The sequence below is a fragment of the Eubalaena glacialis genome, chromosome 9, assembly GCF_028564815.1.
Source record: "Eubalaena glacialis isolate mEubGla1 chromosome 9, mEubGla1.1.hap2.+ XY, whole genome shotgun sequence".
NCBI classification, from domain to species: Eukaryota; Metazoa; Chordata; class Mammalia; order Artiodactyla; family Balaenidae; genus Eubalaena; species Eubalaena glacialis.
The window spans coordinates 32,586,859-32,601,878 of record NC_083724.1 but is presented as its reverse complement, the minus strand read 5'-3'; the positions used below and the strand labels follow the sequence as shown (position 1 = coordinate 32,601,878).

The window sequence follows — 15,020 nt, the reverse complement described above, 5'->3', positions numbered from 1 at the left end:
AATAGCTATTTGTAAAAAGCAACTCATCTTAAGTCTTTCTGTAGCATTCAATTTTGCTTTCATAGAAACAATTTATTTTCACTCTTATGAAGAGTTGAAACCACAGAATTACAATAACAAATACAGTTGGCATACACAAGCTATATAACATACATAACTGACTCTTGAAGCACAAGAGCTGCTCTCCTGGTTAGAGCTGAAGTACTCATGAATGTTGTAGAGAGTGACCTAGTAGCCTTGAGGATTCATTGAGCCATGGGCATTGGTTTGTATGTTTTACAGAGAAAAGCACACTTTGGTTGATCTGGAGAGTTGATTAAATTGGGAATAAATTCTAAGAGTGACACGGACTGAACTGTAGGAGAAGGGAAAAGGAGTGATTAAAAGGGAAGTGGTCAGAGAGTTGGGGGGATAATCAAGATTGTTAGTTTGGAAGGGGAGGCCAGGTGTGTCAACTGCTGTAGAAAGGTCAAGAAAAGAGTTGTAAGACTAAGAAAAAAGGTATGGATCTTTAGAATAGAGGTCATCTTGACCTTTGATAGAGTTTTGATATGAAGGGGGAAGAAGCCAGGCTTTCTAGAGGTTAAGACATTATTAAAGGAGGGGCACCCACTCTGAGCCAGGACTTGACATAAACTTGGAGGCAATATATTTAGGTCCTCCTATTGAAATGAAAAACAGCCGTAGTAATGTGCAGAGATCTTGCAGATTGCTGCTTATTTGACTCACTTTCTTTATAATGATTGTGTTAGAGAATTAAATGTAAAGCCTTTCATTTTATCTTTTATAGTGGATCTAACCTGGGGGTGATTTTGTTCCCTAGGAGACGTTTTGTAATGTTGAGACATTTTTGGTTGTTACAGCTGGTCCTACTGGCATCTAGTGGGTGAAGGTCAGGGATGTTGCTGAACATCCTGCAGCGAACAGGATAGCGCCCGCCCCCAACAAAGAAGTAGCTAACCCAAAATGTCAGTAGTGCCGAGATTGAGAAGCCCTCAATTCTGTCGTAACATTTCCAAAGTTAATTCACTTTTGGCTCCTGTAATTACTAGCTAACTCATAAGATCCTCCAACTACCTTCTGTTTAATTGGAACGGTGGTAGGAAAGTCACGTCATTCTGGAGTGCTAATAGGTCTCATTTTGAACCTGAACCTAGTTAGTGCTGCCAAAAGTTGGGGATTCTGGCAGTTCAGGTTCACAGTAAGTAGGGTTCCTTCCCTTACTGTGTATTGTTCCCCAGCTTTGAAATGTTAATGAAAATTGAGACAAGTTTTACATTTGGAGAATTATATGACTGGCACATATGTAACCAGAGCAAAGTATTTCTGTTTTGAGCCACTCTGCTGAGTGATTCCTTGTGTAAAATATTTCTATTTGGAGAACTGAGTTTTGAGGGCCTTAGAAATGGCTCATCCTTTTTGCTGAATTTCCATTTTGGGCTCAGGAAGGCAGGTGTGTAATCATCATCATCACCGACAGGTAGTAGAGTGCCCTCTTGATGCCTGGTACTGAACAGAATACTTGAAAAGAAATAACATTCAGAAGGTGATCCCGATATAGAATTCCTTCTATACTGAGTTTGAGCTAAGGCAGTAGTTCTCAAATTTGGGAGGAGTCAGAGCACCGGAAAGTCATGATGCTCTTGATAATGTAATTTTATCATGTAAACTGTGATGTAGCACCAGATTATTTAAGACTTTCCTTAGAAATGTTTATCTTAAATTTACATGCAATCATTATGTCAGGATTGTCTTTAACTTACATGTATCAGTGACCTGACCAATAGTGGCTTGAATGATAAGGACTTTATGTGTTCATTTCCCGTAACAGTAAGTCTGGAGGGATGAAATCCAGGGTGGGTGTGGTGATTCCATAATTCTCTCCACACTCTTGCTCCTGTCTGTCTGGTCTACCATCTTTAGCTCGTAGCTTTCACCTTCACGCATGTAAGATGGTTTCCACAACCTTAGGCAAGAGGTTTACTTTCCAAACAGGACAAAGAATGGAAGAAGGAAGGAGGAATGGACAGTGCTTATATATCAACTGTGGTACACAGCAAGGAATTTGGGGAAATAGATTACTTAGCTGAGTACCTTGTTTCCCAGAACAAAATTGGGGTTCCCTTACTAAGTAAGAAGGAGAGAATGGATCCAAAGTAGGCAATTAGCCACGACGGCCACAATGACAAAACAACTTAAAGTGTATGTTCGTGAGCTTGTGACATTCATGATCTTGTGTTCTCATAAAACTCTGTTGGAGGACTTCCCTGGTGGCGCAGTGGTTAAAAATCTGCCTGCCAATGCAGGGGACACGGGTTTGAGCCCTGGTACGGGAAGATCCCACGTGCTGCGGAGCAGCTAAGCCCGTGTGCCACAACTCCTGAGCCTGCGCTCTAGATGCCGTGCTCTGCAACAAGAGAAACCACCACAATGAGAAGCCTGCACACCGCAACAAAGGGTAACCCCCGCTCGCCGCAACTAGAGAAAGCCTGTGTGCAGCAACGAAGACCCAACGCAGCCAAAAAAAAAAAAAAAAGATACATTAAAAAAAAATAAAACACTGTTGGAATTTTTCTATTAATATTCTTTACTTATTTGTTGAACATTGGTTTTGTTGACAGCTAGCAAGGAAGTAATCTAAGATAGTGAGGGTTTAAGAAATCTAAGTGAAGGGCTTCCGTGGCGGCGCAGTGGTTGAGAATCTGCCTGCTAATGCAGGGGACACGAGTTCGAGCCCTGGTCTGGGAAGATCCCACATGCCGCGGAGCAACTAGGCCCGTGAGCCACAACTACGGAGCCTGCGCGTCTGGAGCCTGTGCTCCGCAATAAGAGAGGTCACGATAGTGAGAGGCCCGCGCACCACGATGAAGAGTGGCCCCCGCTTGCCGCAACTAGAGAAAGCCCTAGCACAGAAACGAAGACCCAATGTAGCAATCAATCAGTCAATCAATCAATCAATAAAAATAAATAAATCTTAAAAAAAAAAAAGAAATCTAAGTGAAAAAAAGCTCACTTAAAATGAGAAAATTCTCTCCATTGAGGTTTTTCCCTTTCAAATGAGAAACTGAAATTCTACTTGATTTTAATGAAGGTACACTATAGTCTAGGACACGAGTTTTCCTAAGGAACATGGTTTGGGAACCACTGATAATTAATGTTTATGTGTACTATTAAATTATTTGTGTCTATGCTTTCACTTAACGTTGTTCATAGATAAGAACATTCTTTTCTCTCTCTTTTAATATTACCACATGTTGTGGGCAATTAAAACAATGCCATTTCTAAATTTTGTGTAATGATCCTATCTATATTAGTTTTATAATCAGAAAAAGTCTTAATAATTTTTCAAGGTCAGTGCAAGTCTTGCTGTCTTTGACACTGCACCCTATACTTCAAATCCATTTTTATTTCCTACTTCTTGAAACTCCTAGAGCAAACATAGTCTGTACAACACAATTTCCCCCTTATTATAGACTATATTTATATTGAATTAATCGCTTATTGTTCCATATGTTAGCAAGATCATAAGCTCCCTGTTATGTTCTTTCCAGTGTATCCCAAATTCTTAGCATAATATTAGATACATAGGAGATACATAATTGCTTCCTGATCAACTAACTACATAATCACATTTACCACATTAACACACATGAAAATAGCATGGATTTGATAGCAAGATAGGTGTGAAATAAAACATGACAAGTAACCAGTATAATCAGAATTTCATGACTTTTCACCCTTACCTGTTAATGTAGGACCTCTAGCTCCCACAGAATGCCTCCTTGCCAAGTTTATTTTTGGAGTTACCCAAGGGTGTACCATGTAGGCTCACTAATGTATTCTGGCCGCTGCCACACAGCATGTCTTGTTTTTCTTGTGATGTTAGCTGCCCCTGAAGTTGCGCATTGGTACCTCCCCCTAGATATCAGAGGTGTACCTTGGAGCCTGACACCACTACCTCCTTGGCTTTGTGCTGGCCTGCCCAGGTGTGCTGGGCTGGGGATGGTGAGGTGTCCTAGCCCCTTTTCTACCCCTTTTATATCTTGTCATGTGGGTATCAAAGTGGAGCTCTTTGTGTCTTGTTGCCTCAGAGCTTTTTTTGGTTTGTTTTTGTTTTTAATTTTTATTGAAGTATAGTTGATTTACAATGTTGTGTTAGTTTCAGCTGTACAGCAAAGTGAATCAGTTATACATGTATCCACTTTTTTTTTTTTTACATTCTTTTCCCATATAGGCCCTTACGAGAGTATTGAGTAGAGTTCCCTGTGCTATATACAGCAGGTTCTTATTAGTTGTCTATTTTATATATAGTAGTGTGTATATGTCAATCCCAATCTCCCAATTTATCCCTCCCCCCCATCCCCTGGTAACCATATGTGTGTTTTCTACATTCGTGACTCCACTTCTGTTTTGTAAATAAGTTCATTTGTACCCTTTTTTTTAGATTCCACATATAAGCGATATCATATGATATTTGTCTTTCTGTGTCTGACTTACTTCACTCAGTATGACAATCTCTAGGTCCACCCATGTTGCTGCAAATGGCATTATTTCTGTTCTTTTTTATGGCTGAGTAATATTCCATTGTATATATGTACCACATCTTCTTTTTCCATTCCTCTGTTGATGGACATTTAGGTTGCTTCCATGTCCTGGCTATTGTAAATAGTGCTGCAGTGAACATTGGGGTGCATGTATCTTTTTGAATTATGGTTTTCTCCAGGTATATGCCCAGGAGTGGGATTGTTTGGGTGCTTCAGAGTTTTTAGTGAAAGGCATTCTTTAGTTTCTCATTGTTAGCCTCTCTGTCTCCGTCATGATGACCCTTTGGGGCAGTCTGGATGAGATACCACCCTGTGCTTGGGATCACTCCTCCTTTCCAACCAAGGCTTTGTTTATCAGGCTGAGCTTTTCTGCCTCACTTTAGTAAGGATGATTATTCTCTAAAAATGTTCCTTCGTCCCTCATGCAAACAGATGCCTGAACAACTCTGACAGACATGTGAGAATCTTAGTGGCAGAGAGGGTTTAGGCTCTAGATTGCAATCCCGTTGTGCTTTTAAAATGCAACAGGTAAAACATTGCAACTCAAAAGAATCTCAAGCCAGGATAGCAAGTCTTAACTCAGAGCATGATCTTGACCCATGGACAAAATAAAAACTTTATTCTTGTTTGATATGTGTGATTGTGTTGGAACCCAGTGTGAACTTTAAGGCTACAAAGAAAAGAAATAAGAGAAATACACTAAATTTTATTTCTCAAATTGTGCAATTGTTTTTATTTCTATGGTCCCTTAAATTGATGAAGCCTGTGGTTGAGCAAAGATATTATGCATTCTTATCTTCTTTTCCAGAGCAGTTCTTTATTAATATATAGTTATCTTCCTTGGGTTTTAAAATGTACATTAGACAGTAACTGGAACCCGGACCTTGTGCAGGTTCCCAGTAGGAATGTAGGCAGATTGAAAAAAAGCAAACCCCACACTTAAGATTGAGCCTCAGGAGCTAATGCAAGAGGTTAAGGGGGGAAGGGAAGAACAAGCAAAAAGTGGGAGATGAGGAAAACCAAGAACATAAAGCCTCCAGAGCCAGGATGAAAGAATAGAAAGATGGTCATTTGTGTCTTGAATAGTGAGAGAAACAGAGAGAGCAACAAAACAGCTGCATTAGTTTCCTGTAGTTTTCATTTCTACTCATCTTTTTTTTTTTTTTAAATTTTACATATATGCTTGAACTTTAGAGCAATCCAATTTTGTGTACCTGAGATCCATTTAAGGAAAAGAAGAAAAAATTTTTGTAACCAATAGTTACATAGACATATGCTTACTTTAGTGCAGTGCTTGGTGCAGAGTGGTTTCTCAAATAAGTACTGTGACTATCAACTCCTTGTGTATTTAGGTACTTGACTGCCAGCTCGTTGGAGGGTCATCTAGGAGGAGGAGACCTGAGACACATTGCAGAGCACTGAGGACAAGTGGGGCAGAGAGAGGAAATGATGGTCAACCAGGACAGATGTCACTAGATAGAGAAGTAGAACCTCCTTGACTCAGTCCACCGAGTCCTGATTTGAAGTCTAGAGGTAGAAAACAACCAGGGATGAAGGATTGCTGGAGAAAAGCTCGCTGAGACCTGTTTGCCAAGACCTTGTCTCCATCTAGAGCTGCAGGAGATCTTGTGCTCTTTCCAGAGTCTCTCACCTATTGAGCCACAGGGTCAGAAGCTAACTTAGGCCTCTCTGCTCCCAGACTCATGAGTTCACCTCTACACTGGGATGAGTTTTTAAGCAACCGTTTGTTTACTGTTTGTGTAAGTGCATTTGTTGTTATAGCTCTCATTCCCAGTAGGGAGGATATGAAAATTGTCTTTGTAGTGGTTTTCACCCAATTCCATGTGATTGGCTGCTTTACTTAGCACTAACCTGGAAGCAGTTTATTAGGTTTCCTAGAGAGATTATTTTGATAGTTCCAGAATAAGACTGACAGTTTTGGAACAGGCACAGAATGACCACAGAATACTAGTATTATTGATAGGCTCTGCTTCCTGTGGTAGTAAAATTAAATCAGGCATTTAAAAAATTTAAGTTTAGAAAGATTTTGAATCTTTCTTTGCATGTAAATGCTCCATATGTACCTACTGTATGAGATTCAAGTTTACTTCATAATGCTTTTGTAATTAAAACTGTTTATTTGTTCTAGAGTGAATAATGATCATCCAAAACTTATTTTGGGTACCAGAAAAATCAAGATTCTTTTTAGTTATTATTTTTTATCCTTAAAAGTAACTTAAACACTAGAAAAATAATCTAAAACGTTAAGACAATAGTAAGAAGACTGTCTTAAGCTCTTGGCAGGCAAAATAGAAAGATTCTTTGGATTTATCTTTGGGAAGTATGTGAAATCCTGAAATTTTGAGTTTTATTTTTCTTTGCTTTTATACGCTTTTAGGCATATTATTATGCAGGACTCTCTTTGGGGAATCTTGAACATCTTGGTCCTGTAGAACTTGTTTTTTGTATGTTGTGTCTTATTATTATACTTGTGAATGAGGTGTAAGGATTTTTTCTTTTATTTATATATGTACCTTTGGATAAAAAAGACAAATATATATGAAACAATGTTTCCTCTTTTACAGAATTAAATGTGAGGGAATCTGATATAAGGGTTTGTGATGAATCATCGTGTAAATATGGAGGAGTCTGTAAAGAAGATGGAGATGGTTTGAAATGTGCATGTCAATTTCAGGTAAGGAAATCAAACCTCTTTTCAAAATTTTTACATTTGTCATATTTTGTAATTTCACATTTTTCAAATTAAAAAGCTTATTAAAACACCTTGAACCCCACAAGAAATTTGGGTTCACAGCCCACTGATTCTTTTTTGTCAGATGAAGCGCTCTTATTTGTACCTTCCATGCTTCTTTTCTTGAATTATGGGAGCAGACTGGCTCTGATAGAATGTGAAAATGCCTTGAAAAATATATTAAAGTTCTATTCAAATGTAAGGTATAATTTTCACTGAAAGGAAATAAAGTACAGATTGCAGTAGAGTCACTTATTTAAAATGTTGGCCTTTTTTTCCCATTTCCTTCTCTTTCTAGTCTATCTCTTTCCCTTCCATTCTTACTTGCTGCTGTCTCATCTTTTTAGGCCAAAGAACATGACTGATTTGGTACCTCAGGGTAGATTGGGGTTAGAGATGGACTAGAAGGGGGAACCTCAAACCAAGAGTGTGAATATCTTTGCTTTTCAAATGCTGTTTTAGTTGTGATTTTGTTGTTTAAAAAAACAGAAAGAATGGAAATGAAATGTGTTACATTCAATTCTTCTTATTTTTTTTTTTTTTTGGCTGCACCACCTGGCTTAAGGGATCTTAGTTCCCTGACCAGGGATTGAACCTGCGCCCTAGGCAGTGAAAGCGCAGAGTCCTAACCACTGGACCGCCAGGGAATTCCCTCAATTCTTTTTTTTTGTTTATTTTCTGTGATTAAGTTATAATCTGGCTTCAGAATATTGTTCATAAGACGGTCCCTTATTAAGGATTTGAGATGAGACAAAGAAGGAATTAGAATTTTTTAAACTCATAATCTTATTCTAACTGTATCCACCATTTTGGATTTTAAAGGTAGGAAAGGGAACAGATCAGGAATAAAAGCATAGGATAGTCATTTACTTCTACTAACCCTATAACTTCAGGCATGTTTCTGTATGATCCATCTGAAAAGAGAAGGCATATTTCCCACCCTTTCTTATGATATTGTAATGAGAATTAAAATCAGAAAGGGAGCTTGAATATGAAGCCTCTTTGAAAACTATTAACTATCATGTTTATTTTCATTAAAAGAAGTAGAAAGTTTAAGTAAAGGAGGAAGGGTTGGGTAGTGTACTGTTGACCAGCCAAAAAGGTTGTTCTTGGTCAAAAGGGACTTTACAATCCACTATTTATTCACACTAGCCACCTTTGAAGTCGCTTAGCTAACCTTGTGCCCACCCCTCCATGGTTGCTCATGTAACAATAGTCAGGCCAGTGTAACTACTATATATAAAATAGATAATCAACATGGACCTACTGTATAGCACAGGGAACTCTATTCTGTAATAACCTACATGGGAAAAGAATCTGAAAAAGAATGGATATATGTATATGTATAACTGAATCACTTTGCTGTACACCTGAAACTGACACAAAATTGTACATCAACTATATTCTAATATAAAATAAAAATTAAGTTAAAAAAAAATAGGTGGTGATGTGTCTGACTGCCCTCCTTCTCCCTAAACCTTCTTAAAAATGATAGTAACTAAAGTGGGCTTCTTTCCTTAAAAGAAGGTGTTGGTGCACATGGTGTATACCAAGCCCTCACGAACTTTTACTTCTTCCTATTCTTCACTTTATATAAGTTTTATTGACCTATCTCAAGGGTCACTAATCCTTTCTTCTGTCATCTCCATTCTGCCCATCCAGTGAGCCTTTAATTTCAGATATTTTATTAAGAATTTATAGTTTCTATTTATCTGAGATTTCCTGTCTTTTTTTTTTTTAATTAATTTATTTATTTAATTTATTTTTGGCTGTGTTGGGTCTTCGTTTCTGTGCGAGGGCTTTCTCTAGTTGCGGCAAGCGGGAGCCACTCTTCATCGCGGTGCGTGGGCCTCTCACTGTCGCGGCCTCTCTTGTTGCGGAGCACAGGCTCCAGACGCGCAGGCTCAGTAGTTGTGACTCACGGGCCCAGTTGCGCCGTGGCATGTGGGATCTTCCCAGACCAGGGCTCGGACCCGTGTCCCCTGCATTGGCAGGCAAATTCTCAACCACTGCGCCACCAGGGAAACCCCTAGATTTCCTGTCTTTTCATTCATTACAAGGATATTTTCCTTGAGCATAGATATTGCTGCTTTAAAAATCTTTGCCAATTTCAACATCTGGGACATCTTAGGGATCATCTCTGTTGATTGCCTTTTCATTTGAGAACGCATTATATTTTCTTGTGTTTTTTTTCATATTTATTTTGAATATATCCTACACATTGTAAATGATATGTTTTTGAGTGTTTGAATTATGTTATGTTCCTCTGAGTATTGTCATTTTTGAAACAGTTAAATTGGCTGAACTTACACTGCAGACTGTATTTCCTGTTGGGGGTAGAAACACAAATATCATTTCTTTTAGTCTTAGCTGAGCTACTTGGAGTGTGCCCCCTGAGTGCTTGGTTCAGAGGTCAGCCACAGTATCTGGGACTCCATGCTTCCTCTCTCCTTTCTGGGATTTTCTCTCTCACTTTCCAGTGGCTTTGGTTCTTCATGCCACAAAGATTGCAGGTTTTTTGTTGGTGTTTCAGGCATCCTGTATGGGGAAAACTGGGGCTGTTCCCTTCTTCCAACTGTCTTATATTTCCTTAGGTTAAATTCTTTGACGTGGAATTGTTGGGCCAATGAGATGTTCATGTACAGATTAACATTCTCACCAAGAGCAATGTATCAGGCTGCTTGTCTCCTTTCAACCTCTTGGTAGTGGATTTTGTCAATCCTTTAAAATTATATAAATCTGAAAGGGAAAAAGCTTTTTTATTTGCATTTGATTACTAGGGAAATTGGAAATGTGCCATAAACTTATTGACCATTTTTTGTGAATTAATATTTCATATTCTTTATCCATTTTTAGTATTTTCTTTTTCCCTTGTGTTGATTTGGGAAGACATGTGTATACACTATATATAATATACTATTTGTGTCCTTATAATATTGCTTACTGTGCTGAGCATTTTATATCCATTGACTATTCTAAATATTTTATATATATATATAAGTTTACATAACTCATAAACTTTCAAGAGAACCTATGATGTAGGTACCATTTTGATACATTTTTTAGAAGAGTGATATATGCCCATAGTAAACAACTAGAACATTATATAAGATATATAATATAATGAAAAAATGTCTTCCTTCCGTTCTAGAATACCAGTTGCTCTTCTCAGAGGCAACATCTGTTAATTCTTATACTTCCTTCTAGAAATATTCTGTTATACAAACACATAGGTGTTTTAATTTCTCTTTTAAGTACTAAATCACTTCATAGTATTTACCTTAGAGATGGTTACTTTTAGTTTATATAGATTACAAAAAAGAGTTCTGTATTTTAAAAAAGTTATCCTAGTGTCATTTTAATTTTCATTTTGTTTATATTTTCTGATATAAAGAAGTTTAAAATTTTCATTTCATATTTATATTTGTCTTTATGATTCTGCTTTTCATTCTTTGAAAGTCTTCCCCTGCAGCTCTAAGATTATGAAGACTTTTTGACCTTTTGACCAGCTAGAGAATCTTCTCATGATCTGTCTGGAATCCCTTGTATTCTTACCTTGCGGCAAAGCAAGAAAGGAAAATAAAAGTTAGGAGTTTAGATTGGTAGACGTTTATCCAGTGCTTACTTTGTGCTAGGCACTAGGCTAGGTGCTAGGGATATAAGGATGTTTAAAGACAAGTTGCTTGCCTTGTAGGAGCAAACTGCCTAAGGGCTTATAGTGTGATTTGATCCTGCTGCTGAGCGAACTTTCCTTTGACTCCTCTGCCTTCTTACAAGCTTATAAATCTGTTCAAGTTAGACTTAGGTTCGTGCCAGTTTAAGAACAATGACCTCACATGCCCATTAAACACTCCTCTGCTGGGTGCTTTAGCAGTATCTTTCGATTCATTTAAAAATCTTGCTTATGAGGAGATTGGTTCAAGATGGTGGAGTAGAAGGACGTGTGCTCACTCCCTCCTGCGAGAACACATGAATCACAACTAACTGCTGAACAGTCATCGGCAGGAAGACACTGGAACTCACCAAAAAAGATACCCCATGTCCAAAGACAAAGGAGAAGCCACAATGAGATGGTGGGAGGGGCACAATCACAATAAAATCAAATCCCATAACCACTGGGTGGATGACTCACAAACTGGAGAACAGTTATACCACAGAAGTCCACCCACTGGAGTGAAGGTTCTGAGCCGCACGTCAGGCTTCCCAACCTGGGGGTCTAGCAACGGGAGGAGGAATTCCCAGAGAATCAGACTTTGAAGGCTAGCAGGATTTGATTGCAGGACTTCTACAGGACTGGGGGAAACAGAGACTCCACTCTTGGAGGGCACACACAAAGTAGTGTGTGTATCAGGACCCAGGGGGAAGGAGCAGTGACCCCACAGGAGACTGAACCAGACCTACCTGCTAGTGTTGGAGCGTCTCCTGCAGAGGCGGGGGGTGGCTGTGGCTCACCGTGAGGACAAGGACACTGGCAGCAGAAGTTCTGGGAAGTACCCCTTGGCATGAGCCCTCCCAAAGTCTGCCATTTGCCCGACCAAAGAGCCTGTAGACTCCAGTGCTGGGTCGCCTCAGGCCAAACAACCAACAGGGAGGGAACTCAGCCCCACCCATCAGCAGACAATCAGATTAAAGTTTTACTGAGCTTTGCCCACCAGAGCAACACCCAGCTCTACCCACCGCCAGTCCCTCCCATCAGGAAGCTTGCACAAGCCTCTTAGATAGCCTCATCCACCAGAGGGCAGACAGCAGAAGCAAGAACTACAGTCCTGCAGCCTGTGGATGAAAACCACATTCACAGAAAGACAGACAAAGTGGAAAGGCAGATGTACCAGATGAAGGAACAAGATAAAACCCAGAAAAACAACTAAATGAAGTGGAGATAGGCAACCTTCCAGAAAAAGAATTCAGAATAATGATAGTGAAGATGATCCAGGACCTCAGAAAAAGAATGGAGGCAAAGATCGAGAAGATGCAAGAAATGTTTAACAAGGAGCTAGAAGAATTAAAGAACAAACACCTAGAAGAATTAACAAACAAACAAACAAGATGAACAATAAAATAACTGAAATGAAAAATACAATAGAAGGAATCAGTGGCAGAATAACTGAAGCAGAAGAATGGGTAAATGACCTGGAAGACAGAATGGTGGAATTCACTGCCATGGAACAGAATAAAGAGAAAAGAATGAAAAGAAATTAAGACAGCCTAAGAGACCTCTGGGACAACATGAAATGCACCAACATTCATATTATAGCGGTCCCAGAAGGAGAAGAGAGAGAGAAAGGACCCGAGAAAATATTTGAAGAGATTATAGTGGAAAACTTCCCTAACGTGGAAATAGCCACCCAAGTCCAGGAACCGCAGAGAGTCCTAGGCAGGATAAACTGAAGGAGAAACATGCCGAGACACATAGTAATCAAACTGACAAAAATTAAAGACAAAGAAAAATTATTAAAAGCAACAAGGGAAAAATGACAAATAACATACAAGGGGACTCCCATAAGGTTAACAGCTGATTTCTCAGCAGGAACTCTACAAGCCAGAAGGGAGTGGCATGATATATTTAACGTGATGAAAGGGAAGAACCTACAACCAAGATTACTCTACCCAGCAAGGATCTCATTCAGATTCGATGGAGAAATCAAAAGCTTTACAGACAAGCAAAAGCTAAGAGAATTCAGCACCACCAAACCAGCTCTACACCAAATGCTAAAGGAACTTCTCTAAGCGGGAAACACAAGATAAGAAAAGGACCTACAAAAACAAACCCATAATAATTAAGAAAATGGTAATAGGAACATACATATTGATAATTACCTTAAACGTGAATGGATTAAATGCTCCAACCAAAAGACACAGGCTCGCTGAATGGCTACCAAAACAAGAGCCATATATATGCTGTCTACAAGAGACCACTTCAGACCTAGGGACGTATACAGACTGAAAGTGAGGGGATAGAAAAAGATGTTCCATGCAAATGGAAATCAAAAGAAAACTGGAGTAGCAATACTCATATCAGATAAAATAGACTTTAAAATAAAGAATTTTACAAGAGACAAGGAAGGACACTACCTAATTGTAGTAGGGATCAATCCAAGAAGAAGATATAACAGTTATAAATCTCAATACATAAGGCAACTGCTAACAGCTATAAAAGAGGAAATCGACAGTAACACAGTCATAGTGGGGGAGTTTAACACCTCACTTACACCAATGGACAGATCATCCAGACAGAGAATTAATAAGGAAACACAAGCTTTAAATGACACAATAGACCAGATAGATTTAATTGATATTTATAGGCCATTCCATCCAAAAACAGCAGATTACACTTTCTTCTCAAGTGCACACTGAACATTCTCCAGGATAGATCACATCTTGGGTCACAGATCAAGCCTCGGTAAATTTAAGAAAATTGAAATCATATTGAGCATATTTTCGGACCACAATGCTTTGAGATTAGAAATCAGTTACAGGGAAAACATAAAAAACACAAACACATAGTGGCTAAACAATACATTACTAAATAACCAAGAAATCACTGAAGAAATCAAAGAGGAAATCAAAACATACCTAAAGACAAATGACAACAAAAACACGACGATCCAAAACCTATGGGATGCAGCAAAAGCAGTTCTAAGAGGGAAGTTTAGAGCAATACAATCCTACCTCGAGAAACAAGAAAAATCTCAAACAATCTGATCTTACACCTAAAGGAACTAGAGAAAGAACAAACAAAACCCAAAGTTAGTAGAAGAAAGAAATCATAAAGACCAGAGCAGAAATAAATGAAATGAAACAAAAGAGTAACAAAGATCAATAAAACTAAAAGCTGGTTCTTTGAGAAGATAAACAAATTTGATGAACCTTTAGCCAGACTCATCAAGAAAAAGAGGGAGAAGACTCAAATCAATAAAATTAGAAATGAAAAAGGAGAAGTTACAACAGACACCGCAGAAATACAAAGCATCCTAAGAGACTACTACAGGCAACTCTATGCCAATAAAATGGACAACCTGGAAGAAATGGACAAATTCTTAGAAAGGTATAACCTTCCAAGACTGAACCAGCAAGAAATAGAAAACATGAACAGACCAATCACAAGTAATGAAGTTGAAACTGGGATTAAAAATCTTCCAACAAACAAAAGTCCAGGACCAGATGGCTTCACAGGTGAATTCTATCCAACATTTAGAGACGAGCTAACACCCATCCTTCTCAAAGTTTTCCAAAAAATTTCAGAGGAAGGAACACTCCCAAACCCATTCTATGAGGCCATGATCACCCTGATAGCAAAACCAGACAAAGATACTACAAAAAAAGAAAATTACAGACCACTATCACTGATGAATATAGATGCAAAAATCCTCAACAAAATACTAGCAAACACAATCCAACAACACATTAAAAGGATCATACACCATAAGGTTGCAGGATGCAAAATTAATGCACAGAAATCTCTGGCATTCCTATACACCAACAACGAAAAATCAGAAAGAGAAATTAAGGAAACACTCCCATTTACCGTTGCAACAAAAAGAATAAAATACCTAGGAATAAACCTGCCTAAAGAGGTGGAAGACTTGTACTTAGAAAACTATAAAACACTAATGAAAGAAATTAAAGATGACATAAACAGTTGGAGAAATATACCATGTTCTTGGATTGGAAGAATCAATATTGTGAAAATGACTATATTACTCAAAGCAATCTACAGATTCAAT

At 38.5% G+C, this 15,020-nt stretch overlaps 1 protein-coding gene across 1 annotated transcript in view; it reads left to right on the top strand.

The window, feature by feature from the left end:
- Positions 1-15,020, top strand: part of TMEFF1 (transmembrane protein with EGF like and two follistatin like domains 1) — a 97,771-nt gene that overhangs the window by 18,283 nt on the left and 64,468 nt on the right. Inside the window, exon 2 of the mRNA XM_061200175.1 lies at positions 7,130-7,239. Coding sequence (XP_061056158.1) covers positions 7,130-7,239 — 110 coding nt within the window. The remainder of the gene's footprint in view (positions 1-7,129; positions 7,240-15,020) is intronic.